General features: G+C 55.7%; 2 protein-coding genes across 5 annotated transcripts in view; both read right to left on the bottom strand.

Annotated features, from left to right (window-relative positions):
- ELAVL3 (ELAV like RNA binding protein 3) overlaps nt 1-10,514 on the bottom strand; it is a 29,002-nt gene extending 18,488 nt beyond the window's left edge. The window contains 1 exon segment of the mRNA XM_009193548.4: nt 10,068-10,514. Within this exon segment, the coding sequence (XP_009191812.1) occupies nt 10,068-10,076 (9 nt within the window). The 5' untranslated portion in view covers nt 10,077-10,514.
- Nucleotides 10,515-12,889: 2,375 nt separating this feature from the next.
- The window catches only part of ZNF653 (zinc finger protein 653), a 22,755-nt gene continuing 8,776 nt past the window's right edge, over nt 12,890-26,868 (bottom strand). For 2 of the 4 annotated variants that reach the window (XM_009193552.4, XM_031659884.1), the window contains 7 exons: nt 24,999-25,214; nt 16,709-17,320; nt 16,404-16,575; nt 16,186-16,297; nt 15,074-15,188; nt 13,497-13,596; nt 12,890-13,318 (listed from right to left, as the gene is read on the bottom strand). In XM_009193552.4, the coding sequence (XP_009191816.2) occupies nt 13,141-13,318; nt 13,497-13,596; nt 15,074-15,188; nt 16,186-16,297; nt 16,404-16,575; nt 16,709-17,320; nt 24,999-25,214 (1,505 nt within the window). In that variant the 3' untranslated portion in view covers nt 12,890-13,140. The remainder of the gene's footprint in view (nt 13,319-13,496; nt 13,597-15,073; nt 15,189-16,185; nt 16,298-16,403; nt 16,576-16,708; nt 17,321-24,998; nt 25,215-26,868) is intronic. The other 2 variants (XM_021930715.2, XM_017952218.3) reach the window with 1 other exon arrangement.

Here is a 26,868-nt window from a genome sequence, read left to right as displayed (position 1 = left end):
AGTCCAAGACACTTGGGAGGCTGAGGTGGAAGGATCACCTGAGATCAGGAGGTCAAGGATGCAGTAAACCGTGATCACACCACTGCACTCCTGCCTGGGCGACAGAGTGAGACCCTGTCTCAAAAATAAATAAATAAAGTTGGGTGCGGTGGCTCAAGCCTGTAATCCCAGCAGTTTGGGAGGCTGAGGTGGGAGGATCACTGGAGGTCAGGAGTTCAAGACCAGCCTGGCCAACATGGTGAAATCCTGTCTCTACTAAAAATACAACAATTAGCCAGGTGTGGTGGCACACGCCTGTAATCCCAGCTACTTGGGAGGCTGAGGCACAAGAATTGCTTGAACCCGGGAAGCGGAGCCTGCAGTGAGCCAAGATCGTGCCATTGTACTCCAGGCTGGGTGACAGAGTGAGACTCCATCTAAAAATAATAGTAATAAATAAATAAATAAATAAGGCCAGGCGCGGTGGCTCACACCCATAATCTCAGCACTTTCGGAGGCTGAGGCAGGCAGATCACCTGGGGTCGGGAGTTCGAGACCAGCCTGACCAACATGGAGAAATCCCGTCTCTACTAAAAATACAAAAAAAAAAAAAAAATTAGCCGGGCATGGTAGCGCATGCCCGAAATCCCAGCTACTCAGGAGGCTGAGGAGAATCGCTTGAAACCTGGGAGGCAGAGGTTGCAGTGAGCCAAGATCCCACCATTGTACTCCAGCCTGGGCAACAAGAGCGAAACTCCATCTCAAAAAATAAAATAAAATAAATTAAATTAAAATAAAATAAAATAATTAATTAAATTAAATATTAAATGGTATAGGTTAATTTTGCTATGATGGATGGAGAATCTGAGGCTCAAAGATGTTAAGGAACGTGCTGAAGTCACATAGGTTATCTGCCGTGGCACTGGAAATGAAATGCAGACCCTCCGAATGTGAAGACCACTCTACAATTTTCTTTTCTTTTTTTAGAGACAGGGTCTTGCTCTGTTACCCAGGCTGGAGTGCAGTGGCATGATCGTAGTTCACTGCAGCCTTAAACTCCTGGGTTCAAGCATTCTTCCTGCCTCAGTATCCCAAGTAGCTAGGACTACAGGTGGGCGCCACCATGACTGGCTAAGTTTTAAACGATTTTTTGGGCTGGAGGCAGTGACTCATGCCTGTAATCCCAGCACTTTGGGAGGCTGAGGCGGGCGGATCATGAGGTCAGGAGTTCGAGACCAGCCTGACCCACATTGTGAAACCCCGTCTCTACTAAAAATACAAAAATTAGCTGGGCGTGGTGGCGCGTGCCTGTAATCCCAGCTACTCAGGAGGCTGAGGCAAGAGAATTGCTTGAACCCAGGAGGCGGAGTTTGCAGTGAGCCGAGATTGCGCCATTGCACTCCAGCCTGGGCGACAGAGCGAGACTCTGTCTCAAAAAAAAAGAAATTTTCTTTTTTTTTGGTAGAGGTGGGGTGTCACTATGTTGCCCAGGCTGGTCTCAAACTCATGGCCCCAAGCAATCCTCATGCCTCAGGCTCCCAAAGTGTTGGGATTACCGGCATGAGCCACTGAACCTGACCTAATTTTCTTACTGTAACAGTCAGCCAGGCTGATACCGGCTCTGACAACTCACTCTGTGTCTTTGGATATGCCTGCTAGGGCCTCTGTTTCACTTTGCTGAAAATTCAAAACAACTGGCAAGAGCTCTATGAAGGGCTATGTAGAGGAGAATTTTAAAACCACTTCAGAGTTCAGCAGGAAACGGTGCTGGGATTTGACTGACCTTATCCGTCAGGGACATAAGAAAGTCAAGTAGCCAGCATTTCCTTACATCTTCTCCAGTGGCACAGTTGGCACATAGATTTGCCCTCACTTGAAAACCTGAACTGGGCCAGGCGTGGTGGGTCATAGCTATAATCCCAGCACTTTGGGAGGCTGAGGCGGGTGGATCATCTGAGGTCAGGAGTTTGAGACCAGCCTGGCCAACATAGCGAAACTGTCTCTACTAAAAATACAATGTCATCCCAGCTACTCAGGAAGCTGAGGCAGGAGAATTGCTTGAACCCAGGAGGCGGAGGTTGCAGTGAGCCAAGATCGCACACTGCACTCCATCCTGGGCGAGAGCAAGACTCCATCTCAAAAACAAACAAACATACTGATTGGTAGTGTCTTCTTGGAGGAAAGAATTAAGAAGAATTCAGAAACCACATTCAGGCCAGGTGTGCTGGCTCATGCCTGTAATCCCAGTACTTTGGGAGGCCGAAGTGGGAGGACTGTTTGAGCTCAGGAGTTCAAGCCCAGCCTGGGCAACATAGTGAGATCTTGTCTCTAAAAGAAATTTAAAAATTAGCTAGTCATAGTGGCTTGCACCTGTGGTCCCAGGTACTCAGGATGGTGAGACAGGAGGATCACTTGAGCCCAGGAGGTGGAGGTTGCAGTGAGCCATGATGGCACCACTGTACTCCAGCCTGGGCAACACAGTGAGACCCTGTCTAACACACACAAAAAGAAGGAGAAGGAGAAAGAGAAGAAGCTGGGCACGGTGGCTCATGCCTGTAATCTCAGCACTTTGGGAGACCAAGGAGGGTGGGTAGCCAGAGGTCAGGAGTTTGAGACCATCCTTGCCAAACATGGTGAAATCTCGTGTCTACTAAAAGTACAAAAATTAGCCAGGCGGGGTGGTGGGCGATTGTAATCCCAGCTATTTGGGAGGCTGAGGCAGGAGAATCGCTTGAACCCGGGAGGCAGAGATTGCAGTGAGCTGAGATTGCACCACTGCACTCCAGCCTGGGTGACAGAGTGAGACTGTCTCGAAAAGAAAGGAAAAGGAAAAGGAAAAGGAAATGAAAGGAAAAGGAAAAGGAAAGGAAAGGAAAGGGAAAAGGAAAGAAAAAGAAAAGAAATCACATACAGTTTTCAGTAGGAAAGATCACTGTGATTGATTAGCAATGTCTGCTGTGGCCACAGAACTAGAAACAGCCAGCAGGTACACATTATCTCAGCTATCCCAGACTCAAGCTCCAGTATCTTAATTGTTCCCAAATACTGGCTACTACTGTGTGCCAAGCACTGTGCAAAGCACTCTACATGCAAGTTTTCTGTTCTTATTCATAACAATCCTAAAAAGAGAAGTTTTCCTCCCCCATTTCACCCCCACTTAATACATGAGGAAACTGAGATATTTTAAAAATTGCCAAAGATCATGCAGCATATAAATGGTGGTGGAACGGATTTGCATATGAGTTTTTCTGATCCAGAGTGTGCATTTCCAACTTCCACTGCCAACCAAGAACGGTGCCAGCTCTAACATTTCCCAGCTGTGCGTCCTCAGATAGACTACTTAGTGCTTCTGAGCCTCTGCTCCATTTTGCTCCAAATTACAGTCACATTGGCCTGGGGTATGAGCTAAAGTCATATGCTGAAAAGCATCTGGAATTGGTTAGTTATGTCTGTCACGGGCATGATCATGGGAATTAAAAGCAGGCTTGTCACATCCATCATCCGTGCCTCATAATACACTTACATTATTTATTATTATTATTATTATTATTAGAGACGAAGTCTCCCTCTATCACCCAGGCTGGGGTGCAGTGGTATGATCATGGCTCATTTCAACCTAAACCTCCAGGGCTGAAGTGATCCTTACACCTCAGCCTCCTGAGAAGCTGGGACTACAGGCATGTGCCACCATGCCTGGCTAATTTTATTTTATTTTTTTGTAGAGATGGGGTCTTGCTATGTTACCCATGCTGATCTCAAACTCCTGGCCTCAAGTGATCCTCCCACCTTAGTTTCCCAAAGTACTAAGAATTCAGTTGTAGCCAGGCACGGTGGCTCACACCTGTAATCCCAGCACTTTGGGAGGCTGAAGCAGGCAGATCATGAGGTCAGGAGTTTGAGATCAGCCTTGCTAACATGGTGAAACCCTGTCTCTATTAAAAATACAAAAAAATCAGCTGGGCAGGTGGCGGGTGCCTGTAATCCCAGCTTTGAGGGAGGCTGAGGCAGGAGAATTGCTTGGGAGGCAGAGGTTGCTGTGAGCCAGGACCGTGCCATTGCACTCCAGCATTGCACTCTAGCCTGGGCAACAGAGTGAGACTCCGTCTCAAAAAAAAAAAAAAAAAAAAATTCAGTTGTGAGCCACCATGCCTGGCCTATTATTCTTTTATTTAAAGATGGGGTCTTGCTATGTTGCCCAGCCTGGAGTGCAGTGGTTATTCACAGGTGCAATCATAGTGCACTGCAGCCTGCAACTCCTGGACTCCAGCAATCCTCTCATCTCAGCCTCTCAAGTAGCTATGACTACAGGCATGTACCACTGCACGGGGCAATACTGTTATTTTAATGAGTGTTCCGTGACACTGAGCATCCACTGAGTGCCAGGCACTGTGTGAAATACTTCGAGGCATATTTTCAGTTAGTCTCCCAACAATCTTAAAAGACTGAGAACACGTTCTCCATTTTACAGGTGACAAAAGTGAATTCAGAGACATTAGGTGGTATGAATGTCAGACTTCAGTCCTGGATCTGTTTGCAGAGCGGTTTTTCATCATTATGGCCAATGCCTTGTCTGGCTATGTTGCCCAGGCTGACCCTGAACTCTCAGGCTCAAGTGATTCTCCCACCTCAGCCTCTCCATTAGCTAGGACTACAAGTGCAATTCATCATGCCCAGCTAATTTTTTATTTTTTGTAGAGATGGGATCTTGCTATGTTGCCCAGGCTGTTCTCAAACTGCTGGTCTCAAGGGATCCTCCTGCCTCGGCCTTCCAAAGTGTTGGGAGTACAGGCGTGAGTCACTGCACCTGGTCACCATCTACTTTTTTTTTTTTGAGACAGAGTCTTGCTCTGTCACTCAGGCTGGAGTGTAGTGGCACAGTCTTGGCTCACTGCAACCTCCACCTCCCAGGTTCAAGCGATTCTCCTGCCTCAGCCTCTGAAGTAGCTGGGACCACAGGTGTGCGCCACCATGCACAGCTAATTTTTTGTATTTTTAGTAGAGACAGGGTTTCTCCATGTTAGCCAGGCTGATCTCCAACTCCTGACCTCAGGTGACCCGCCTGTCTTGGCCTCCCAAAGTGCTGGTATTAAAGGCATGAGCCACCACGCCTGGCCCATTTACTCTTATAAAACAGATGGCACAGAAGGTCAGCTCCCCGGCATCTCCAATTTGCTGAGTTGCTCCTGGGAGGGCTGCCTGGAGGACTACTCTGAAGACACATCCGACCTCAAAAGGAACATGCATTGGGTTGATTAGCAATGTCTGCATGGCACCTGCTGTGATGCAGTAATACGCACTGCACAGCTCTGCATTCCTGTCTCCTAACATTAATACTTAACTGATCCCAGGCCGGTCGCGGTGGCTCACGCCTGTAATCCCAGCACTTTGGGAGGCCGAGGCGGGCGGATCACAAGGTCAGGAGATCGAGACCACGGTGAAACCCCGTCTCTACTAAAAATACAAAAAATTAGCCGGGCGCGGTGGTGGGCGCCTGTAGTCCCAGCTATCGGGAGGCTGAAGGGCAGGAGAATGAAGTGAACCCGGGGCCGGGCTTGCAGTGAGCGAGATCCCAGCACCACTTCCCAGCCTGAAGCGTGAGACTCCGTCTCAAAAAAAAAAAAAAAAAAAAAAAAATACTTAACTGATCCCGTAACCATGTATTGAGGTGCCTGTTGTGTGCCAGAAAAAATTCCTCATGTGAAACTTCCAGGTGGTTCTCCTGCCGTTGAGCATGATGAGATTCCTTTCTCCATTTAATACACGAGGAAAGAGTCTCCACAAAGGGATAGGGTGACTGGGGAGGCTGAGACAGGAAGATCACTTGAGCCTAGGAGTTTGAGAGCAGCCTGGGCAACACAGTGAGATCTTGTTTCTAACAAAACATTTCCGAAAAAATTAGCTGAGTGTGGTGGTGCATGTCTGTAGTCCCAGCTACTTGGGAGGCTGAGGTGAGAGTATCAACTTGAGCCCAGAAGTTTGAGGATGCAGGGAGCATGATCATGCCACTACACTCCAGCCTGGGCGAGAGGGTGAGACCCTGACTCTTAAGGGAAAAAAAAAAAAAAAAAAAAAAAGAAGGAATAGGAACAGGGTTGCACAGGCAGCAAATGGTGGAACAAGAATTCAGGCCAGGCACTGTGGCTTACGCCTGTAATCCCAACACTTTGGGAGGCCTAGGTGGGAGGATCAAGTGAGGTCAGGAGTTTGAGACCAGCCTGGCTGACAGGGTGAAATCTCATCTCTACTAAAAATACAAAAATTAGCCAGGTGTGGTGGTGGGTGCCTGTAATCTCAGCTACTCAGGAGGCTGAGGCAGGAGAATCACTTGAACCTGGGAGGTGGAGGTTGCAGTGAGCTGAGATTTCACCACTGTGATCTAGCCCGGGCGACAGAGGGAGACTCTGCTTCAAAAATTTAAAAAAAAAAAAAAAAAAAAAGAATTTAGTTCCAGGGTTTGGACTTAGAGCCCACACTCCTATAAAAGACCAGTAATATAATAACAAAATAATAACCGCAAAGCGAAGCTGAGTATCTGCTCTCTGCCATGGCCCTGGGCACCATGACATTTAAACCCACTCCATCGGTTGAGTCTATTAATTCAATTCAACAAATATTTACTGAGGGCTACACATGCCAGACTCCACCCTCCTCATGTTATCCTCTGACAGTTAGGTCACCTCTCTATGCCTCTCTGTTCCTCCTTAAGGAAGGTATGGCACAGAGGTCTCACATGTATGGAGATGGATTCTGAATTTGCATCCTGGTTCATTAAGGGTTTTGTGGGGTTTTTCTTTTCCTTTTTTACTTTTGAGACAGGGTCTTGCTCTGTTGCCCAGTCTAGAGTGTAGTGGTGCGATCATGGCTCACTGAAGCCTTAACTTCCTTCTGCCTCAACCTCCCAAGTAGCTGGAACTATAGGCTTGCACCACCCAGTCGGCTAATTTTTCTCTTTTTCTGTAGAGGTGGGGTTTTGCCATGTTGCCCAGGCTGCGATCCTCCTCCCTTAGCCTCCCAAAGTGCTGAGATTACAGGTGTGAGCCACCATGCCTGGCCCTGGAGATGGATTCTGAATTCACATTTAAGCTCATTGAGGTAAGAGTTCTATGTTGAGTTGATGATATTTGCTATAAGAGCACAATAAGCAGTTGTCAGTACACAAGCAACTGCATCTGGACGTGCTAGATCCCTATTTTTCTTTGTTTTTTTTTGAGATGGAGTCTTGCTCTGTTGCCCAGCCAGGAGTGCAATGGCATGATCTTGGCTCAGTGCAACCTCGGCCTCCCAGGTTCAAGCAATTCTCCCGCCTCAGTCAGGTAGCTGGGACCACAGGTGTGCACCATCACACCTAGCTAACTTTTTGTATTTGTAGTAGAGATGGGGTTTTGCCATATTGGCCAGGCTGTTCTCAAACTCCTGACCTCATGTGATCCACCCACCTTGGGCTCCCAAAGTGCTGGGATTACAGGCACAAGCCACCGCACTAGATCCCTATTTTTGAACTCCACTGAGCATGTGCCAAGTTTTCACTGACCTCCCACAACCACAGTGAACGGTAAGAAGGGTCTGCTCCATTTCTCAGATGGGGACACTGAGGGTTAGTCACAGGGACCTATGACTTGTCCAGGGTGACAGGAAGAGGTGGAGGGGATGGTGTCAACATCTGACTGCTGATCCAATGACCCCAGAGCCGAAAGAGTTACCGGTTGACCCCCTCCCGTGGTGTTCCCAACTTGAACGGAGTGAAGAGGTGACTGGGTGGGTGAGACCCGGGTTCTTGAGGCCCAGCCTGCTAATCTGGCCACCACCCCTTCTCCCTCCCATCTGTGCCAGAGCTTAGCAGGACCAGTGTCGCGTTTCCTCCGCGGCTGAGCCGGCTGAGCTGATAATGGGGATCAGATTGATGGAGGCCACACCCGCCCTGCCCCAGCCTGCAGTAAGTGCACAGCCTGGGATGGTGGCTACATGGGCATCAAAGGGACTTCGGCAACTGGCCCCAGACAGAGATGAGGGGGGTGGCAAAGAGGGCAGATCAAAGATGGAGGGTTAGGGAAACTTCCCATTCTCTCTAGTGCTTCTTGTAAGTCTCCCAGACTTTTGGTTTCTCGCTGCCTCTTTCTTCCTCTGTTTCCCTCTCTTCTCCACTGTCCTGCCCTCTCTCTGAACCGTTCTGTGTCCTTGGCCTCATCACTCTCTCCTCCTCTTTTCCACCATTGCACATACATCTGACGTACGGGGTTTTGCAGTGAACACACCTGAGGCCACTTGTTTCTTAGAACTTCCTGTGTCTGACCCCCACGGCCCCCAGCTGCGCTCCCTGGCCCCAGTCACAGTGACAGATGCCTGGATACCGGCGACAATAGGGCATTGAGTGGCTATGCATGGTGAGGCTGGGCTACCACGTGGTGCTGACTGAGCCTCCTACTTCTGGGCCCTTCTTCAATGCAGGGTCCTTGTGGTCTTAATTTATCACCTCTCTTCCTCCCATCCTGTCCCCATGATACATCTCTGCCCAAGTGCTCGCTCACTGGAGAACCTAGGTCCTCAAGGCCCTTGTGTGACCTCTGACCACACCCTCTTTCCCTTTGTGCATTAGTTCCCTTTTTCAAATGAGAGAACCGATCAGAGGACGCCTAGGAGGTGCTGGACTGTTGCGGGAGTTCTGAGGTCCTCAGGAGGCCACACTTCAGTTCCCAGACCTGGGTGAGCAGCACGAGGCCCAGAGAGGGAAAGGAACTGGCCTGAGGTCACACAGCAGGTGAGCCAGGTCTCGGGGACCTCATTTCTCAGACCCAGGTGGGCGGGTCCCAGGGTCCAGGAGGGGAGAGGCCCAGGCATGGAGGGAGCGCCAATCATGCCCCCAACCCCACTGCTAGCCACGACTCGAAAAGGGGCCCGAAAGAGACACAGTGCACAGAGACACACACGCAGAGACGGAGAGATAGGAAGAGTGGAAGAGGGAGGCCCGGGCGCCGGGACCAGACAAAGGACGCGCGGCGGCGCGGGGAGCGGAGTCGCGCGGCAGGGGCGGGGGTGGAGCCGGGGTGGGGCTATAACTGGCCAGCCCCGCCCCCGGGATACGCCCGGGCTGCCGAGTGGGAATCCGAGGGCTCGGGCGAGGCCGGGCCCCCGGGGCCATGGGGGCGGGGCCTAGATGGGCGTGCCAGGGCGTGGCCAGGCAGGGCGTGGCCGGGCGGGAGGGGCCGCGCGCTCGGGAGCTGACCAGCTCCGTGGCTGCTGAAAGCACCGAGCGCTGGGCTAGCGGTGCGGGCCGGCAGGCGGGCGGGCCGCGCTCAAGGTCACCTCGCGGCCCAGAGCCTTGGCGAGGTGGGGAGCCTGGATCTGGCCTAGGGGGACTGTCTCGGCCTCCTACCCCATCTCCCGGGGGGCGGGGACCCAGGAGCCTGGAGGTGCCCCCCCAACCCGCGGGCCCTCCTCTCCCCTCCCCCTCCCCGCAGCCCGAGGCGCCCGCGCGAGGCTGCGGCCCGCGAAGAAGCGCTGAGAAACAAAGGGACGCTGCAGCGGCGGCGGCGGGCCCGCGGGGCCTCCGGGCGCGCCCCCTCCTCTCCCCTCCCCGCTTGCCGCAAGGTCGACGGGCTCGAGGACGAGACGCCCGCCTCCCGGGTGCGGCCGAGGCCCGGGGCGCGCGATCCGACGCCACCCGCTTTCCCAGGGCTCTCGGGGATGCCTTGTCGCTTTGGCTTGGCCCAGCACCAGTGATCGGGCCCTGCGTTTGCCTGGGCGGCCTGCGGGGTCTGGGCCTGGATGGAGGAAGCATCCTTAGCCGCCGCGGCCCCTCCCCCATCAGGCCTGCGGGAGAGGGGGCAATCCCGCCTCCAGGGCGGCGTCGGACGCCCCCCGAATCACAGCCAGGCTCCCTAAGGCCCCTCAGGCCAAGCTCTAAGCGCCCTCAGCACTCTGGGCGCGGCCCTGCCCACTTTCAGGCCCCGACGCTCGGTCCTACCCCCCCAACCCGGGCCTAGCTAGGCCTGGTCCTACCCCCCCCTCCGCCGCACCCGCCCAATCTCCGCGGAGCCTGGGCCCAACTCCTCCCCGTCCCGATTCCCTTTCGGCGACAGGGGAATACCTACAGTGACCATTCTTGTGTGCCCGGCGGGCGCGGTCCGTGTTGAGGGGGGCTCCGGGGGTCGTGCACTCCTAGGGGGGCGCCTGATGCTCACGCCGGGGTCCCGCCCGGGCGGCCTCTGGTGCGGCCGCTGCAGATGTGGCGATGAAGGCGGCGGCTCCCTCGAGGGCCAGGGACGGGCCCGAACCCGGGGATGCGCGCGCGGATGGCCGGGCCCCGGGGTGGCCTGCGGGCGGCAGGGGATGGAAAGAGGGAGCGGGCGCGGGGTTGAGGACGCCCCCTGCGCGGCCCCGCGGGGCCCGGGGAGGTTGCGCTTCCCGACAGAGATTGCGGCGCTCTGCCTTTCGCCGCCGCCCCTCGGTCGGCCCTGTCCGGTCCCGGGTGTTCAAGTCCTCTCCCCTCGCCCACCCTCCCTCCCTCCCTCCGGCCCGCGCTGCGCGCTCCGCGCTCTGGACCGCGCCGCCGCCGCCCCCAGCCCTTTATAGCAGCAGCTGCCAGCGCCGGCGTCGCTCATTGGCCGCGGCGACCGAGCTCCGCCTCCTCGCGGCTCCCGACGGCGCGGCAGGTGGAAGTGAGCGCGCGCTGGTAGGGACTCTGAATCCCCCAAAAAGCGCATCCTAGGTGCTTAGGTTGCCAGATTCGGGCCCTCCTTCCCTCGAGGCCCTTGTTTCCTACCTTGGCACCCCTTCTTGGGCTGGCTTTCGGGCCAGCAGACGGGCTCCCTTCCTCCGTCCAGCTCCTAGAGCTGGAGGAGCCAAGAGAACGAGGAGGTATTAGTGGCCTGAATATGCGACCTTCCAGAGGTGCTGTCAACCGGGGGGACTGGAAAGGGACCAGGAACCAATATTTTAGTAGGCAGAGGTCTGGGTCCCCAGATTTGGAGGCACGAGGTGTAGACCACCTCAAGACCACGGGGGAGGGTGGCTACTGTGGCCCTAGTCTTCTGCAGAAGGAGACTGGGACGCTGTTGGTTTTGAGTGATCTGGGTCCTTCTAGGGTTCAAAAGGTAAGGACTAGCACTCCCCAGTGCAAGGGAACTCCGCACTGCTCCGAAGGGGGTGAAAAGGTTTGGGGCTCAGTGTTCTGGACAATCATCGCTGGAGCCATGCAGCTCCGGGAAACCACGGATCCTTCTCGGACCCCACAAAACTGGGGTGGGTGGATCTGCCACATAAATGTCCTGGCTTTCTGGGCTCCTGATTGGTCCTCCTGACAGTGGAGTCATGCTCGCTCTCTGCTAGGGGGAACCTGGCCTCTCTCTAAGGCGTTGGGGCTGGCGCAGCCTCCTTTGGTGCGCGGGCGCAGGTGCATGTTTACGTCGGGGCACGGGAACTAGCACACACTGGGGCGGGGTCGCCGGGGCGTGAGGCTTCAGCACCACAGACAGCAATCCGACAGTTCGGTCGAGGGCGCTGCCAGCAAGGTAGCCCGGACCCCCTAACTGGAGAGCGGCAGTCCCCACCCCATCGTCGTTCCTGCACGCCCTTTAGGCTCCAGACTGTCAGAGAGCGCCACCAGCGAGGAGAGCCTAATTTGCCCAATCAGGGGCGGCCCTTGAGATAACCAATTACTGGAAGATGCCCTAGAGATCAAGCCAATGGGAGCGCGCGCACCAGAGGATGCTGCCACGCCTGGGGAGGGCAGGCCAATCGCTGTGACCCGCGCAATAGGGGCGGTGGCGGTGCGGGTCCCCGAGTGGCCCCTCATGGGCTCGCCGGGGCGACCTGACTGCGGACGCTAGGGGCCCCAAACGATGGTCTGTTCCCCACCCCATGCTCCTCCCGGTTTCCGTCATCGGAAGCTGTGCTAGAAGGGGGGCTGCTCCTGGGCGCGCGGACCCCGCTGCGGTTCCCATGGAAACCTGCCGGCTCCGGCTGTGCGGGGAGAGTGGAGGGGACCTGCCTCAGCTGGGAGGGACCTCGCGGGGGCGGCCCCAGTGGCCGGACTCGCTCATCCTCGCCGATTCTTCTGTCCCCGGCTGGGGTAGCCCCCCGGTCCGCAGCAGAAACTGAGGCGTAGCTGGGGCCCCGCCCCATCCCCCGAGCTGGTGAGGAGCCGGCGGGGCCAATCTGCGCGTGGCGCCACAGGGCTCCCCCGGGCACGTGCCTGAGCTCGCGGCTGCGGTCCCCAGGGTCACGTGGCTGCGGCCACCGGAGCCTACGCGCCTCGCACGCCACCTAGCGGATGCGCCTCGCTCCCCGCCCCTCTCTCTAGCGGCCCGCAGGAGGCGGCGGCCTCAGCATCCTCCTCCGGGAAATGGGGCCAGGGCAGCCGCCGCCAACTCCCCTTCCCCCCGCGGCTTCCTGTTTTAGGAACACGCCGAGCTGGTTCTACCTCGGGGCTTTGGCACTGGCTGTTCCTCTGGCCTGAGAATTTCCTCCCCCAGCTTTCTTCAAGGATAGATCTTTGTCATTCTGGCCTATGCGCAAATGCCACCTCCTCAAAGGCCCTCCCTGACCACCGACCTAAACAGCATCCCCAGAAAACAACGCATCACTCTCTCTTTTGCATGGTGCTTGTCGCTAGCTGCAGATGTTTCTCATTTTAGGGGTTTACTGAACACCTCCCCATCTCATCCCGGAAGCTCACTGAGGGTGGGACATGGGTGCTCCATAAAACAGGAGGAGTGGGCATTAGGGTCCTGAGTTCTGGGAGATGCCCAGAGACCCCAGACCCCCAAGTCCCACCCCATCCTGTGGGAGCAGGGGCTGTGCGGGGCTGCCGGGCCCAGGGACATCCCTCGTTCCCGGCCTCGCTCAGGAAGGGATCAGGAGATCAGAGAGGGACCTGGCACCCCAAATCATTCAGGCCTAGGGGAAGGGCATCTCCTTTCTCGCTCTTTAATCTCACTCTGCTCTCTTGACAGTTCCAGCAATGCAGCCCCAGGTACCAGCTCCGAGAAGGATGCGGTGGGGCGGGGTGGGGAACCTGCCCAGGGGGCCCAGCCCTGGGGTGGGGCGGGGGCGCCTCCTTCCGGCCCGCGGTCCGGGCGGCCCTCGCAGCTGTCCAGGCCACAGCAAGCCCGGGAGTGGTGTCCGAGCGGACGAATAAATAGGGGTGGTCAGTCGTCAGGTGGGTCAGGTGGGCTTGTGATCCGGGTGGCTTTTGAGCGTGTGGAACTTGACGCTATCCAGCTTCTCAAAGCGCTTCCCGCAGCGATCACACGTGAAGTTATACTGCACCTCCGCAGTGTGCTTCTTCATGTGCCAGTTGAGGGACGCCCGCTGCCGGCACTGGTAGCCACAGATCTCGCACCTGCCAGGAGCCCGTGGCGGCACGGGGCGGGATCAGAGTGGGCGGGGCGGGGCCCTACAAGGCCGAGCGCAGGTGGAACTGGGCCCAGGCACTGTGTGGGGGCGAAGCTGCCCCTGGGACCTGCTGGGATCCCCTCCCCACCCAATCCTCTAGCGGCACGGGACGGCCTGTCACTCACTGCAGGGGAGTCTCGCCGGTGTGCGTGCGCCGATGTACTTCCAGGTGGTTCTTCCTCTTGAAGGACTTGCCGCAGGTCTCGCAGGTGAATTCACGGACACCTGGGGGAGGTGGGGACCGAGGCTGAGGACGGTGGGCTATGGGGTGTCTCTGATGTGCTGCAGATTGTGATGCTAGAAGGAGCATCGGGCTGTATCCTTGGATCTCCCAGGACTGCAGGTGCAGGCCCACCGAACCCTACGTCCTTCCCACGAAATTGCCCAGAAACGCAATCAAGCAGAGCTGAGATCGAACTTGGGTCCCTGAGGGGCATAGGGTGCAAACTGCCAAGCCAACGTGGGTTTGAATTTGTCGTGTGTGTGTGTGTGTGTGTGTGTGTGTGTATTTTGAGATGGAGTTTCGTTCCTGTTGCCCAGGCTGGAGTGCAATGGCCCAGTCTCGGCAACCTCTGCCTCCCGGGTTCAAGCCATTCTTCTGCCTCAGCTTCCCAAGTAGCTGGGATTACAGGCGTGCACCACCCACCATGCCCAACTAATTTTGCATATTTAGTAGAGACGGGGTTTCTCCACGTTGGTCAGGCTGGTCTCGAATTCCTGACCTCAGGTGATCTGCCTGCCTGGGCCCCCAAAGGGCTGGGATTACCACCGTGCCCAGTCTTGTCCCCGATATTTGAACTTTGGGTGATTTTGCATAAAAAAGAAATCTTCTGCCCAGCGGCTCACACCTATAATCCCAGCACTTTAGGAGGCCAAGGAGGGCAGATTGCCTGAGGTCAGGAGTTGGAGACCAGCCTGGCTAACATGGCGAAACCCCGTCTCTACTAAAAAAAATATACAAAAATTGACTGGTGTGGTGGTGGGCGCCTGTAATCCCAGATACTTGGGAGGCTGGGGCAGAAGAATTGCTTGAACCTGGGAGACAGAGGCTGCAGTGAGCCGAGATCAGATTCCAGCCTGGGCAACAGAGTAAGACTCCATTGCAAAAAATAACCATATACACATAAAGAAAAAAAAAACCCAAACTTCTGATCTCCTGTGATATCAGCAGCTCTGGCCCTCAGCGCCATGCCCTATCGCTGGACACAGGCACCATGGCTCTCCACTGGGTCCCTAGCCCAGGCAAAAGACCTGCATCTCTGCTGCAAGTGGAAACAGAAGCCCAGTCCCAAGCCAGCTGCTCCTCTCTGCCCAGCTCTCCTTCCTGCTGCTGCTTGGGTGGGTACTGGTCTGGCCTGTGGCCCCAGGTGCTATTTTAGGTTCCAATCTGGAAGAGCAGTGGCGGTGTCAGCTGCTCCCTAAGTCTTGCATGAGACCTGCTCATGGGCTCATGGAGCATGGGGTCGTGGGAATAGGAGGGAAGAAGGCCAGCCCCACCCAATTCCTGTGATTGATTGGTAACAGTCCCTGTCGCTGTGGCTCACATAGTTACAGCTTACTGAGGACAGGGAGGAAGCTCCTGGGGTGTAGCCCTGTGCCTGGAGACCCAGCACTGGGCTTTGACCCGCCAGCCCTGGCCCAGGCTCCCAGCCCCATGTCCCTGTGTCCCCTGCTCATGCAGCCAGCTGGCCCAGGGCCTGACCTGAATGGATGATCATGTGCCGCCGCAGGTGGTTGGATAAATAGAACTTCTTGCCACAGCCAGGATGAGGGCACACTTTGGTCTTTCCTTTCCGATGCACAAGATTGACGTGGTTCTGGGGACGAGACGGGCAGGAGTGGGTCCCACAGGCCCACGGAAGGGGCTCTGGGAGGTGGGGAGAGATGAGGGCAGCTGGAAGGCAGGCTGGGGCTGGCCTCCCCAGGAGAAGGCGAAGAGGGGTACCCTTGCCCAGTTCAGAGATTTCCAGGGGCACAACTGGGGTTAAAAGGCAGCTTTTCTTTTTTATTTTTTGAGATGGAGTGTTGCTCTGTCGCCCAGTCTGGAGTGCAGTGGTGCAATCTCGGCGCACTGCAAGCTCTACCTCCCAGTTTCATGCCATTCTCCTGCCTCAGCCTCCTGAGTAGCTGGGACTACAGGCACCTACCACCACACCGGCTAATTTTTTCTTTTTGTATTTTTCAGTAGAGACGGGGTTTCACTGTGTTAGCCAGGATGGTCTCGATCTCCTGACCTCGTGATCTGCCCGCCTCAGCCTCCCAAAGTGCTGGGATTACAGGTGTGAGCCACCATGCCCGGCCAAGGGCAGTTTTATTGAACACCTACTATATGCCAGGCTCTGGACTGGGGTATCTGTCAACTCTGTGAAGGGCCCAGCTATTAGCCCAATTAATCGATGGGGAAACTGAGGTTCAAGGCTCAGTGGTTTGGCCAGGGTCTTACAGGTGGCCAGTGGCAGGACTGGGATTGGATTTGAGGGCTGTCAGCCCCCATGGGCCTGGAACAGGCAGCCCCAGTTGATTCATTCCTTTATTCTTTCCCTGTTTAATTTACTAGAGCAACCCTGGCTCCAGCTTGCAGGCCTGGCTTGCACTAGGTGCTTAACACATGCTCAATCAAAGCATGGCATGGCACATTCAAAGGCCTCTTGTTGCATCCTCCCACGCCAGGTGTGGGGTGTGACAAGTCCCTGTCTTTGCCTTCAGAGGCACCTCGTCAAATTCCAAGGGGCAAACTAGAAGTAGGACACCCTGGTGGTGCCATGGCCTGGGCCTTGTGGGCCTGGCCCAGGCTGCTCCGGGTGGCGGCCTCACCTGGAAGCTGCTGAGGGCCACGTAGACTTGGCTGCAGCCCTCGTATGGGCAGTGGAACATCTCCAGCAGGCCGTCAGCGTCCATCACCCGCGACCGCTTGCTCCGCCGCCTCCTGGAGGGGAAGGGGCCATGACATCAGGGCTCCCACACCAGGCAGGCTGGGGGACTGCGGGCCGCTCCTAGCCCTCGCCCTCACCCTTGCCCACCCCGGCACCCACTTTTCGGGCTCCTTGGGGATTTCGTAGATGATGGCTGACATATCGCTGCCATCCAGCTCCTCCCCGTCTGCCTCTGCCTCGGGCTCTGCGCTTTCAGGCACCGTCGTTGCCAGTTCCGGGGCTACTGGCTCCTCCTTCTCCTCCTTCTTGAGCAAGCATAGGTCCTCCTTCTCTACGGGGTGGACACAGGGTGGTGTCCGCAGGGGACGAAGGCTGCCAAGGTGCCCACTTCGAGGGCCACTCCTCACCCGGCCCCTCCCAGGCCCAACCACCCCTGGCCAGAGGCCATGGCAGCTCCCCCAGACCTTTCTTGGTCTCGATGCCTGCTACTGCAGTGGCGTCCGTGGTGCTAGGCTGGCTACCCTCGGGCTCTGTCTGGGTGTAGGCCGCCACACCCTCCATCATGGCACAGGGCCCCTCCTCGCCCAGGCCACCGCCGGGGGCACCGCTGCCCGCTGCCATGTTGAGGTGAATGCCCTCGGCCGTGAGAGTGTCGTAGCCAGGGCCCGCGATGATGATCACCTGTGAGCCGGGCACCATGCCTGGCATGGGGCAGCTGGCCACCACCTCACCCAGGGCCTCCTGGGGCACGTTCTCAAAGAGGGCGCCGGGGCCCGCACCCACTTGCACAGGCACCGGCACGCACACCACCGTCTCCAGGGCTTCGGGCCCACTGCCTGCCGGGTTGGGGCACAGCGGGGTACCCTGCTCAGCCAGGCTCTCCACATGGTGGACGTCAAAGGGGATGTGCACGCCCTCCTGAGTGATGAGCCCGCTGCTGCCCACCGGGCTGGCGGGCGTCACCGCCGCTGCCGCTGCTGCAGCCTTGACTGGCTGACCTTCAGGGGGCTCCTCAGAGTCAGAGCCAGAGCCAGAGCTGGACGAGTTGGAGCTGCCGGCCACCAGCCCATTGCCCACTGTGGGGACAGAAGAAAGGGAATGGTTATGATAGCTGCAGCCACTGGTATTTGTTTATTTAGTTTTTATTTTATTTTTCTCTTCTCTTTCTTTTTTTTTTGAGACAGAGTCTTACTCTGTCGCACAGGCTGGAATGCAGTGGTGCAATCTCAGCTCACTGCAACCTTGGCATGCCAGTTCCAGTGATTCTCCTGCCTCAGCCTCCCAAGTAGTTGGGACTACAGGCGTGCGCCACCACACCTGGCTAATTTTTGTATTTTTTGTAGAGACGGAGTTTCACCATGTTGGCCAGGCTGGTCTTGAACTCCTGACCTCAAGTCGTCCGCCCGCCTCAACCTCCCAAAGTGATGGAATGACAGTCGTGAGCCACCGTGCCTGGCTGAATTTTTATTTTTTTCTGTTTTGAGATGGAGTCTCGCTCTGCCACCCAGGCTGGAGTGTTGTGGCGCAATCTCGGCTCACTGAAAGCTCTACCTCCCAGGTTCACGCCATTCTCTTGCCTCAGCCTCCCGAGTAGCTGGGACTATAGGCGACCGCCACCACGCCTGGCTAATTTTTTGTATTTTTAGTAGAGATGCGGTTTCACCTGTTAGCTGGGATGGTCTCAATCTCCTGACCTTGTGATTTGCCCACCTCGGCCTCCCAAAGTGCCGGGACTACAGGCGTGAGCCACTGAGCCCGGCCTGAATTTTTCTTTCCTTTTTTTTTTTTTTGAGACAGAGTTTTGTTCTGTCACCCAGGTTGAGTGCAATGGCATGATCTTGGCTCACTGCAACCTCTGCCTCCTGGGTTCAAGTGATTCTCCTACCTCAGCCTCCCAAGTAGCTGGGATTACAGGCACGCACCACCACACCTGCCTAATTTTTGTATTTTTGGTAGAGACGGGATTCCCCATTTTGGCCAGGCTGGTCTCGAACTTCTGACTGCAGGTGATCCGCCCACCTGGGCCTCCCAAAGTGCTGGAATTACAGACATGAGACACCTCGTGCGGCCCCGATTTTTCCAAGTAGAGATCAGGTCTTGTTACACTACCCAGGCTGGCCCTGAACTCCTGGGGTCCAGTGATCCTCCCACCTTAGCCTCCCAAAGTGTTGGGATTACAGGTGTAAGCCACATGCCCGGCCAGCAGTTGGTATTTGTTGCGGGCTCTTCAGGGGCTGGACAGTAACCCTCTCACTGCCTAAAACAGCAATCACTTCTCAATCCCCACTGTCCCTAACTGTTCCAAGATGACTGACCCAGCTGACTACCCCTACTCCAGGGCACACTCCTCTCTCAGCCCTCAGACCCACACTCTGGTGTCTTGGGCCCTTCCTGTGGCTCCTTCCAAGTTTATTTGGTTCTTGCAGGCCTGGAAGGCTTGGCCCGGGGCCTCTCCTCAGTGCTCACCTTACCCCCAGGCTTGCCCAGGCTGATGGGGTTAAAGGCCACCCTCCGATTCTTGATGCCAACTGAATGTCCAATAATTCAATCCAATCTGACATTATCTTCCTGGAGTGGGCGTCAAATCCTCCAAGTTAAAGGCTCAGTCCCACAAGACCGCCTGACTTCAGATGTGAGCTGCAAGTCCTGGGCTACCCTGTATGTCTGACCGATGGGCTATAAATGGGGGGTTTCTATGACTCTATCCTCAGGTTTGATAATTTGTTAGAACAACTCACAGAACTCAGAAAATGGCTCTACCTACGACTGCAGCTTTATTATAAAGGATTCAACTCAGGGATAGCCAAAGGGAAGAGAGGCACAGGGCAAGATATTGGGGGGATGGTGAGTGCTTCCATGCCCTCTCCGGGGGCACCACCGTCCCAGCCTCTCAATATGTTCACCAATCTGGAACTGTTCAAGAGGGTTTTTGTTGTTGTTGTTGTTGTTTGTTTTTTTTGAGACAGAACCTTGCTCTGTTGTGTAAGCTGTAGTGAAGTGGTGCAATCTCGGCTCACTGCAACCTCCGCCTCCCGGGTTTAAGTGATTCTCCTGCCTCAGCCTCCAGAGTAGCTGGGACTATAGGCACGTGCCACCACACCAGGCTAATTTTTTTTTTTTTTTTTTTTTTTTTTTTTGGTATTTTTAGCAGAGACGGGGTTTTATCATGTTGGCCAGGCTGGTCTGGAACTCCTGACCTCAGGTGATCTGCCTGCCTCGGCCTCCCAAAGTGCTGGGATTACAGGCATGAGCCACCGCGCCTGGCTAAGTATGTATTCTTATTATCACTACAACCACCCAGGGCCTGGTGACTCCATGTGCAGCTTCTGCCTAGACCTCCATGTCAAGCTCCAGATTCTTCCATCTCACTGGCCCCCTAAGAGGGTCTCACAGGCATCTCAAACTCAGATCTGCAACACTGAGCTCTGTATCTTCCCTCCCGCAAGGCCTGCATTGCTCACGGGTGTCCCTGACTCAGCGGATGGCATCTCAGTCTCTCCAGTGGCTCAGGCCAAAGTCCTGGGGCTCTTCTTGACTTCTCTCTCTCTCACACCCACTTCCAATCTGTCAGCAAAACCTGTTGGTGCTGCATCCAAACTACATCCACCTGCACCCTGACCGTTTCTCCCACTTCCCCTGCAGATGCTAGTCGTGACCCCACCAGCCTCCTGCCAGGGCCAGGGCAGTCCCTTCTGTTGGGTCCCCGGCTCCTGAGAACCTGCTCTTTACCTCCTGTGAAAAAGGCAGGTTAGCTGCTCACTAAATCCCTCTGTTCCTGGCACCAGCACTGACTACACTTCCCAGCATCCCTTGCGGGTAGGTGTGGCCATGTGGCTGAGACCCAGCCAATGGAATGCAAGTGAACAGGTGCTCCCAAGGTTGAGCCTCCACTTTTCTCCCCACCTGCCAGCCAGGATCCAGAAGGAGGCTGGAGCCATAGGAAGGAAAGAACCTGGGTCCACGGATGAAAGGCAGTCTGCAGGATGGAAGCACCAGGCTTTGTGTGTGGGAAACAAACTACTGTGCCAGGTCATAAGAGCGGGGGTGTGTCTGTTTCAGGAGGTGTTCCATCACCTTCTGCCCTCGCCTCCTCTCCTAATGTCCTTGGAGACACTAGACAAGTTCCTGTCTCAAGGCCTTTGCACCTGCCATTCCCTCGGCTTGAATCTTCTTTTTTTTTGAGATGGAGTCTTGCTCTGTCACCCAGGCTGGAGTGCAGTGGCGCAATCTCGGCTCACTGCAAGCTCTGCCTCCTGGGTTCATGCCATTCTCCTGCCTCAGCCTCACAAGTAGCTGGGACCACAGGCGCCCGCCACCACGCCCGGCTAATTTTTTTTATTTTTAGTAAAGACGGGGTTTTACCGCATTAGCCAGGATGGCCTCGATCTCCTGACCTCGTGATCCGCCTGCCTCGGCCTCTCAAACTGCTGGGATTGCAGACGTGAGCCACTGCGCCTGGCCGGCTTGAATCCTCTTCTGTCTGACATCTGAGAGGGCTCCTCCCTCCCCTCCATCAGACCCTTCATTAAAGGGTATTTTTTCCGGGGGAATTTCCTGACCATTCTGCCTCAAATAGTTCCTTTTTCCCTCCTTTATTTTTTCCCAAAGCACGTACCACCTTACAGTGCACTCTACATTTTATTTTATTTTTGAGATGGAGTTTCACTCTTGTCACCAGGCTGGAGTGCAATGGTGCAATCTCAGCTCACTGCAACCTCCACCTCCCTGGTTCAAGTGATTCTCCTGCCTCAGTCTCTTGAGTAGCTGGAATTACAGGCATGCCTGACCATGCCCCGCCAATTTTTACATTTTTAGTAGAGACGATGTTTCACCATATTGGACAGGCTGGTCTCAAACTCCTGACCTCAAGTGATCCACTCGCCTCAGCCTCCCAAAGTGCTGGGATTACAGGTGTGAGCCACCACACCCGGCCTATATTGTAATTAATTTATTTTTTCTTGAGACAGTGTCTCCCTCTGTCACCTAGGCTGGAATGCAGTGGCACAGTCATAGCTCACCGCAGCCTCGGGCTCCTAGGCTCAAGCGATCCTCCTGCTTCAGCCTCCTAAGGCACTGGGAGAGGTGCACCACCATGCCCAGCTAACTTTTTTATTTATTGCTAGAGATGGGGTCTCACTATGTTGCCCAGGCTGTTCTCTAAGTCCTGGCCTCAAGCAATCCTAACTTGGCTTCCCAAAGCACTGCGATTACAGGCTTGAGCCACTGTGCCTGGCCTATGCTCTATATTTTTATTGGTTTGTCCTGCTTACAATCCGCTTCCCCTCTAGAATGTAGACTCTGTAAGGCTGTGGGGTCCCTGTGCAGAGCCCGCCGTGCTGAGACGGTTGCCTGGTGCGCAGTGAGGGTTCATTCCAATAAATGAATGAATCTCCATTCTCCGATCTTGGCTCATTGCAGCCTCTGCCTCCCGGGTTCAAGTGATTTTCATGCTTCTGCCTCCCAAGTAGCTGGAAGTACAGGCATGCACCACCACACCTGTCTAATTTTTTGTATTTTTAGTAGAGACTGGGTTTTGCCACGTTGCCCAGGCTGGTCTTGAACTTCTAGCCTCAAGTGATCCATCTGCCTTGGCCTCCCAAAGTGCTGGGCTGGCATTACAGGTGTGAGCCACTGTACCTGGCCCTTGGGAGTGTTTTGGTTGTTTTTGTTTGTTTGTTTTAGACAGAGTCTTGCTCTGTTGCCCAGGCTGGAATGCAGTGGCATGATCTTGGCTCACTGCAACCTCCGCCTCCTGGGTTTCAGTGATTCTTCTGCCTCACCCTCCCAAGTAGCTAGGACTGCAGGCTTGCGCTACCATGCCCAGCTCATTTGTGTATTTTTAGTAGAAATGGGGTTTCACCATGTTGGCCAGGCTGGTCTTGATCTCCTGGGCTCAAGTGATCCACCTGCCCGGCCTCCCAAAGTGCTGAGATTGGCTGGGCGTGGTGGCTCACGCCTGTAATCCCAGTACTTTGGGAGGCCAAGGCAGGCAGATCACAAGGTCAAGAGATCGAGACCATCCTGGCCAACGTGGTGAAACCCTGCCTCTACTAAAAATACAAAAATTACCTGGGAGTGGTGGCGCATGCCTGTAGTCCCAGCTACTCAGGAGGCTGAGGCAGGAGAATCGCTTGAACCTGGGAGGCGGAGCTTACAGTGAGCCGAGATTGCCCCATTGCACTCCAGCCTGGGCAACAGAGTGAGACTTTGTCTCAAAAACAAAACAAAACAAAACCAAAGTGCTGAGATTACAGGTGTGAGCCACTGCGCCCAGCCTTTGTTCTGGGTCTTTAGTGAGTAAATATGTATAAGGGCTTAGGACAGCAGGAGACTCAAAGTAGGCACTCTGTAAGTTTCCTATTATCTCAGTGCCATTCAGGGCAGTGAGATGCCCACTCTTGATGGACCTGGGGTGGCAGCAGGGTTGGGGATAAGGAGGATCAGCCCCTCTTTTTAAATCATTTTCCCTTGTCCTGTATTCTGCAGGGTGGGCAAACCCCCGGCACCATCCTGAAGGAGGGGGCAGTCGCTTAATGAGCGGAGGGAAGGGCCAGAACAAGCGTCTGGGTCCACCTGACTGCAGCGTCTGCTAAGTCTGGCTGACCCCAGACTTCTCCCCAGGTAATGACAGCACCAACAGAAATAGCCATGGGCAAGGCACAGTGGCATATGCTTGTAATCCCAGCACTTTGAGAGGCCAAGGTAGGAAGATTACTAGATCCCAGGAGTTTGAGACCAGCCTGGGCAACACAATGAGATCCCGTCTCTACAAAAAATTTAAAAATTAGCTGGCTGTGGTGGTGTGTGCCTGTGTTACCAGCTACTCAGGAGGCCAGGGTGGGAGGATCACTTGAGCATAGGAGTTGGAGGCTGCAGTGAGCTATGATTGCACCACTGCATTCCAGCCTGGGCAACAGAGTGAGACCCTGTCTCTAAAAAAGTAAATAAAAATAAAAAATTAGCCAGGTACAGTGGCTCACACCAGTAATCCCAGCACTAAGGGAGGCCAAGGCAGGGGGATCACTTGAGGCCGGGAGTTCAAGACCAGCACTGCCAAAGCGGTGAAAATCCATCTCTACTAAAAATACAAAAATTAGCTGGGCATGGTGGCTCACGCCTGTAATCCCAGCTACTGGGGAGGCTGAGGTGAAAGAATTGCTTGAACCCGGGAGGCAGAGGTTGCAGTGAGCCAAGATCTCACCACTGCACTCCAGCTTGGGTGACAGAGAGAGACTCTGTCTCAAAAAAATAAAATAAAATAAGGCTGGGTGCAGTGGCTCATGCCTGTAATCCCAGAACTTTGGGAGGCCAAGGTGGGTGGATCACCTGAGGTCAGGAGTCTGAGACCAGCCTGGCCAACATGGTGAAACCCCATGTCTACTAAAAATACAAAAATTAGCTGGGTGTGGTAGCAGGTGCCTGTAATCACAGCTACTCGGGAAGCTGAGGAAGGAGAATCGGTGGAACCTGAGGGTTGGAGGTTGCAGTGAGCCGAGATCATGCCATTGCACTCCAGCCTGGACGACAAGAGTGAGTTGGGGCATAAGGAAGCTGCTCTGGGCACCACCCACACCCCAGCGTGACCCATCACCAAATGGGTCAGTCAGACCACTCCTGGGGCTTGGGGTTCCTTGACTGCCAAGTAGGGCTGATAACAAGGCCATGTGGAAGATTCAAGGTGGCTCTGGGCAGGGCCAGGAGTGGCATACAGTGAGGAGGGCAGTAAAAGGCAGAGGAGGGCGGAAGGCAGGTCCCAGATCATGGGACGGGGCAGCCGAGGGGCCACTGCATGCTGGGAGCCTGGCCAGCACTTGGTGGGACGGTCGTTGGCGAGGGCGCCCACCCGGAACACCTCTCGCCCCCGGCTTCCCCTTGGCCAGCTGGGATGCCACCTGCTCCGAGATGCCAGCCAGCGCAGGCTCAGCCCCGGTGACTGCCCCACCCTCAGCCCTGACAGGACGCCTGGCAGTGTGCCCCACACTCCTTCTCCAGCCAATGCCAAACCCCTGAGGCTGCCGGCAGCCCCCTCACCACTCACCGGGGCCAACTGGGCCTCCCTCACTGAGTGCCTGCCCCATGGGATGGGAAGGAGAGAGGCAGGGACTGTGAGGGTGCGGATGGAGGAGGAGAAAGGGGAACGGAAGGAAACAAGAGAAAGAGAGGGAAGGAGGATGAGACAAAGAAAATGAAAGATCAAGGAAGGAGACAGAGGCAGCTCAAGGGAGGAGAAATGGGGAACAGGAGGGGAACAGAATGGAGGGGGAAGGCAAGAAGCGAAGCCTGGAAAGGCAGAAGGCGAGAGAATGCAACTGGGAGCCGGAGAAAATCAAAAAGGAGGTAGCGGCCAGCTTAGCCAGGGCTCAGGAGAGCATCACAGCCTATGGAGCCATAAGGCCTGGGTGGTTTAGGCGGCCGTTTCACCGTGGGGGCCGAACCCTGCCCCAGCAGGCCTGCCCCCGCCCCAGCTGCCAAGCCAGGGCTCCTGGGCCCTCAGCCAGCCCTGCTCGGGACTGGCCTTGGGCACAGATGGGCAAACTGCTCCGTCAAGAGGGACCGCCTCCCCGTTCGGGCTCTGTAAGGACTCAGAGGGCAAGGCCATGAAGGGCTCGGCCTGGCCCACCGTGTCCCTGCTCTGTCCCAGTGCCAGAGCCAGAGCCACTGTGGCCACTATTCTGTTTGTGATGCTAGCCTAGGGCTAGTAAGAAGCCCCCAGACATGGGCGGCCCCCGATGTGCCCTCGCCCCACAGACCCACCTTTGTCACTGTCTGGGTCTGAGTCGCTGAGGGGCTTCAGGGGCGAGTGCAGGTCCTGGAAGTAGCGGTGGCCAGCTTCGCACTGCCACACAGCCGTGGTGTACAGGCCGAAAGTGGGGTCTAGCTCCACCAGGTGCGGCTCGTACGGGCAGCGGTGCTTGTGGTCCTCATACCAGATCACCACGTTCTTCAGGCAGTTCACGTTGCGTCGCCGCCCTGTGGACACAGGGCCGAGGGGTGGGTGTAAGGGACGGGGCTCAGCCCATGGTGACATGGCTGCCTGAACCACCGGGGCCTTATGGGTCCCATGGGTTGGGAGGCCCTCCTGAGTGCCATCCAGGCCTGCACCCAGTTTAGAGGGGGAAACTGAGGCTCAGAGAGGAGAAGCACCCCCTGTAGGTAATGCGGACTGTTCTATTGGCCAAGTCATGTAAACAGTGGAGCCTGGCGCACAGTAGGTGCATAATAATTGTTAGCTGCTTATTATTGTTCTCATCTTCATCAAACGCCTAGACCAGTGCAATCCTCAGGCCCACGACTCCCAGGCTCCCACCCTAACGAGCCCCTGCAGCCGCAAGAGGGCGCCTGTGAACACCCGAGTCAAGTCTGTTCCCTCCTCTGCTCAGAATCCACCATGAGGGCCAGGCACAGTGACTCACACCTGCAATCCTAGCACTTTGGGAGGCAGAGGCAGGTGGATCACTTAAGGCCAGAAGTTTGAAACCAGCCTGGCTAACATGGAGAAAACCTATCTTTACTAAAAATACGAAAATTAGCCAGGCATGGTGGTGCATGCCTTTCGCCCCAGCTACTTGGGAGGCTGAGGTAGGAGGATCACTTGAGCCCAGGAGGTGGAGGATACAGTGAGCCGAGGTTGCGACACTGCACTCCAGCCTGGGCGACAGAGCAAGACCACCTCCCTCAGGGTAAAAGCCAAAGTCTTCCCTTCAGCCCACAGGGCCCACTGTGACTTGTCACCTGGCCCTCACCCGCTTGGTGACTCCACTCCACTCCACTCCAGCCACACAGCCTCCTCGCTATTCCTGGAGGGGGCTAGGTGTGGCCCACTCAGGGCCTTGGCACGGACTGTGCCTGCTTCCTCCAGATAACTGTCTTGCTCCCTCCCCACTTCACTCAGGTCTCCCCCAAATGCACCCTCTCTGAGAGGCCGCTCCCTGCCCAGTCACTCTAGCCAACCTTAGCTTGCTGTCCGTTTTCTCCAGGTAGTACCTAGATGCCATCTGCGGCCATTTGTTTACATGTGCCCTGTCTGTCTCTCCCACCAGAATGTCAGCTGCTCAAGAGCAGGAACACTGCTGTTTTGTTCCTCCTGTACCCCCAGTGCCCCCACAGGGCCTGGTACACAGCAGGTGCTCCAGGAACATTTGCTGGATGAAAGAACACTGTATAAAGGGTGGGCATGGTGGAGCCGGACCGCCTGGGTTTGAATCCTAGCTCTGCCCCTTCCAAGCTGGGTAGCTCCGGGCAAGTGACTCAGCTTCTCTGAGTCCCAGGGACCTCCTCTGGGCTGGGGAGAATAAGGGATTCCCATCCCTGAGGGCTGCCAGGCAGGAGGGAGGGAGTGAAGACATCTCCAGGACGCAGAACAAGGCTGGGCACATAGTGAGTGCTGGGAAATGGTATCTGACTCGTGTGATGGTCCTGGTCCCTCAGCCAAGCGCGAGGACAGCATGTCCCCCACTCCTGTGGGCCGGGAGATGAAGAGGGGCCCAGAAGAGGTGTTTGGGTCTAGGGAATGCGCCCAGACTCTCCAACCATGAGGGCAACAGAGTCATCACCCACAGCCGCCTCTCCAGCCCAGTCCTTTCCCTTCTCATTGTGCTCCTCATCCCTTGAGGCTTCAGGGTGA

The sequence above is a fragment of the Papio anubis genome, chromosome 20 (genome assembly GCF_008728515.1).
Source record: "Papio anubis isolate 15944 chromosome 20, Panubis1.0, whole genome shotgun sequence".
Taxonomy (NCBI): domain Eukaryota; kingdom Metazoa; phylum Chordata; class Mammalia; order Primates; family Cercopithecidae; genus Papio; species Papio anubis.
This window is presented reverse-complemented; position numbering and strand designations above follow the sequence as displayed.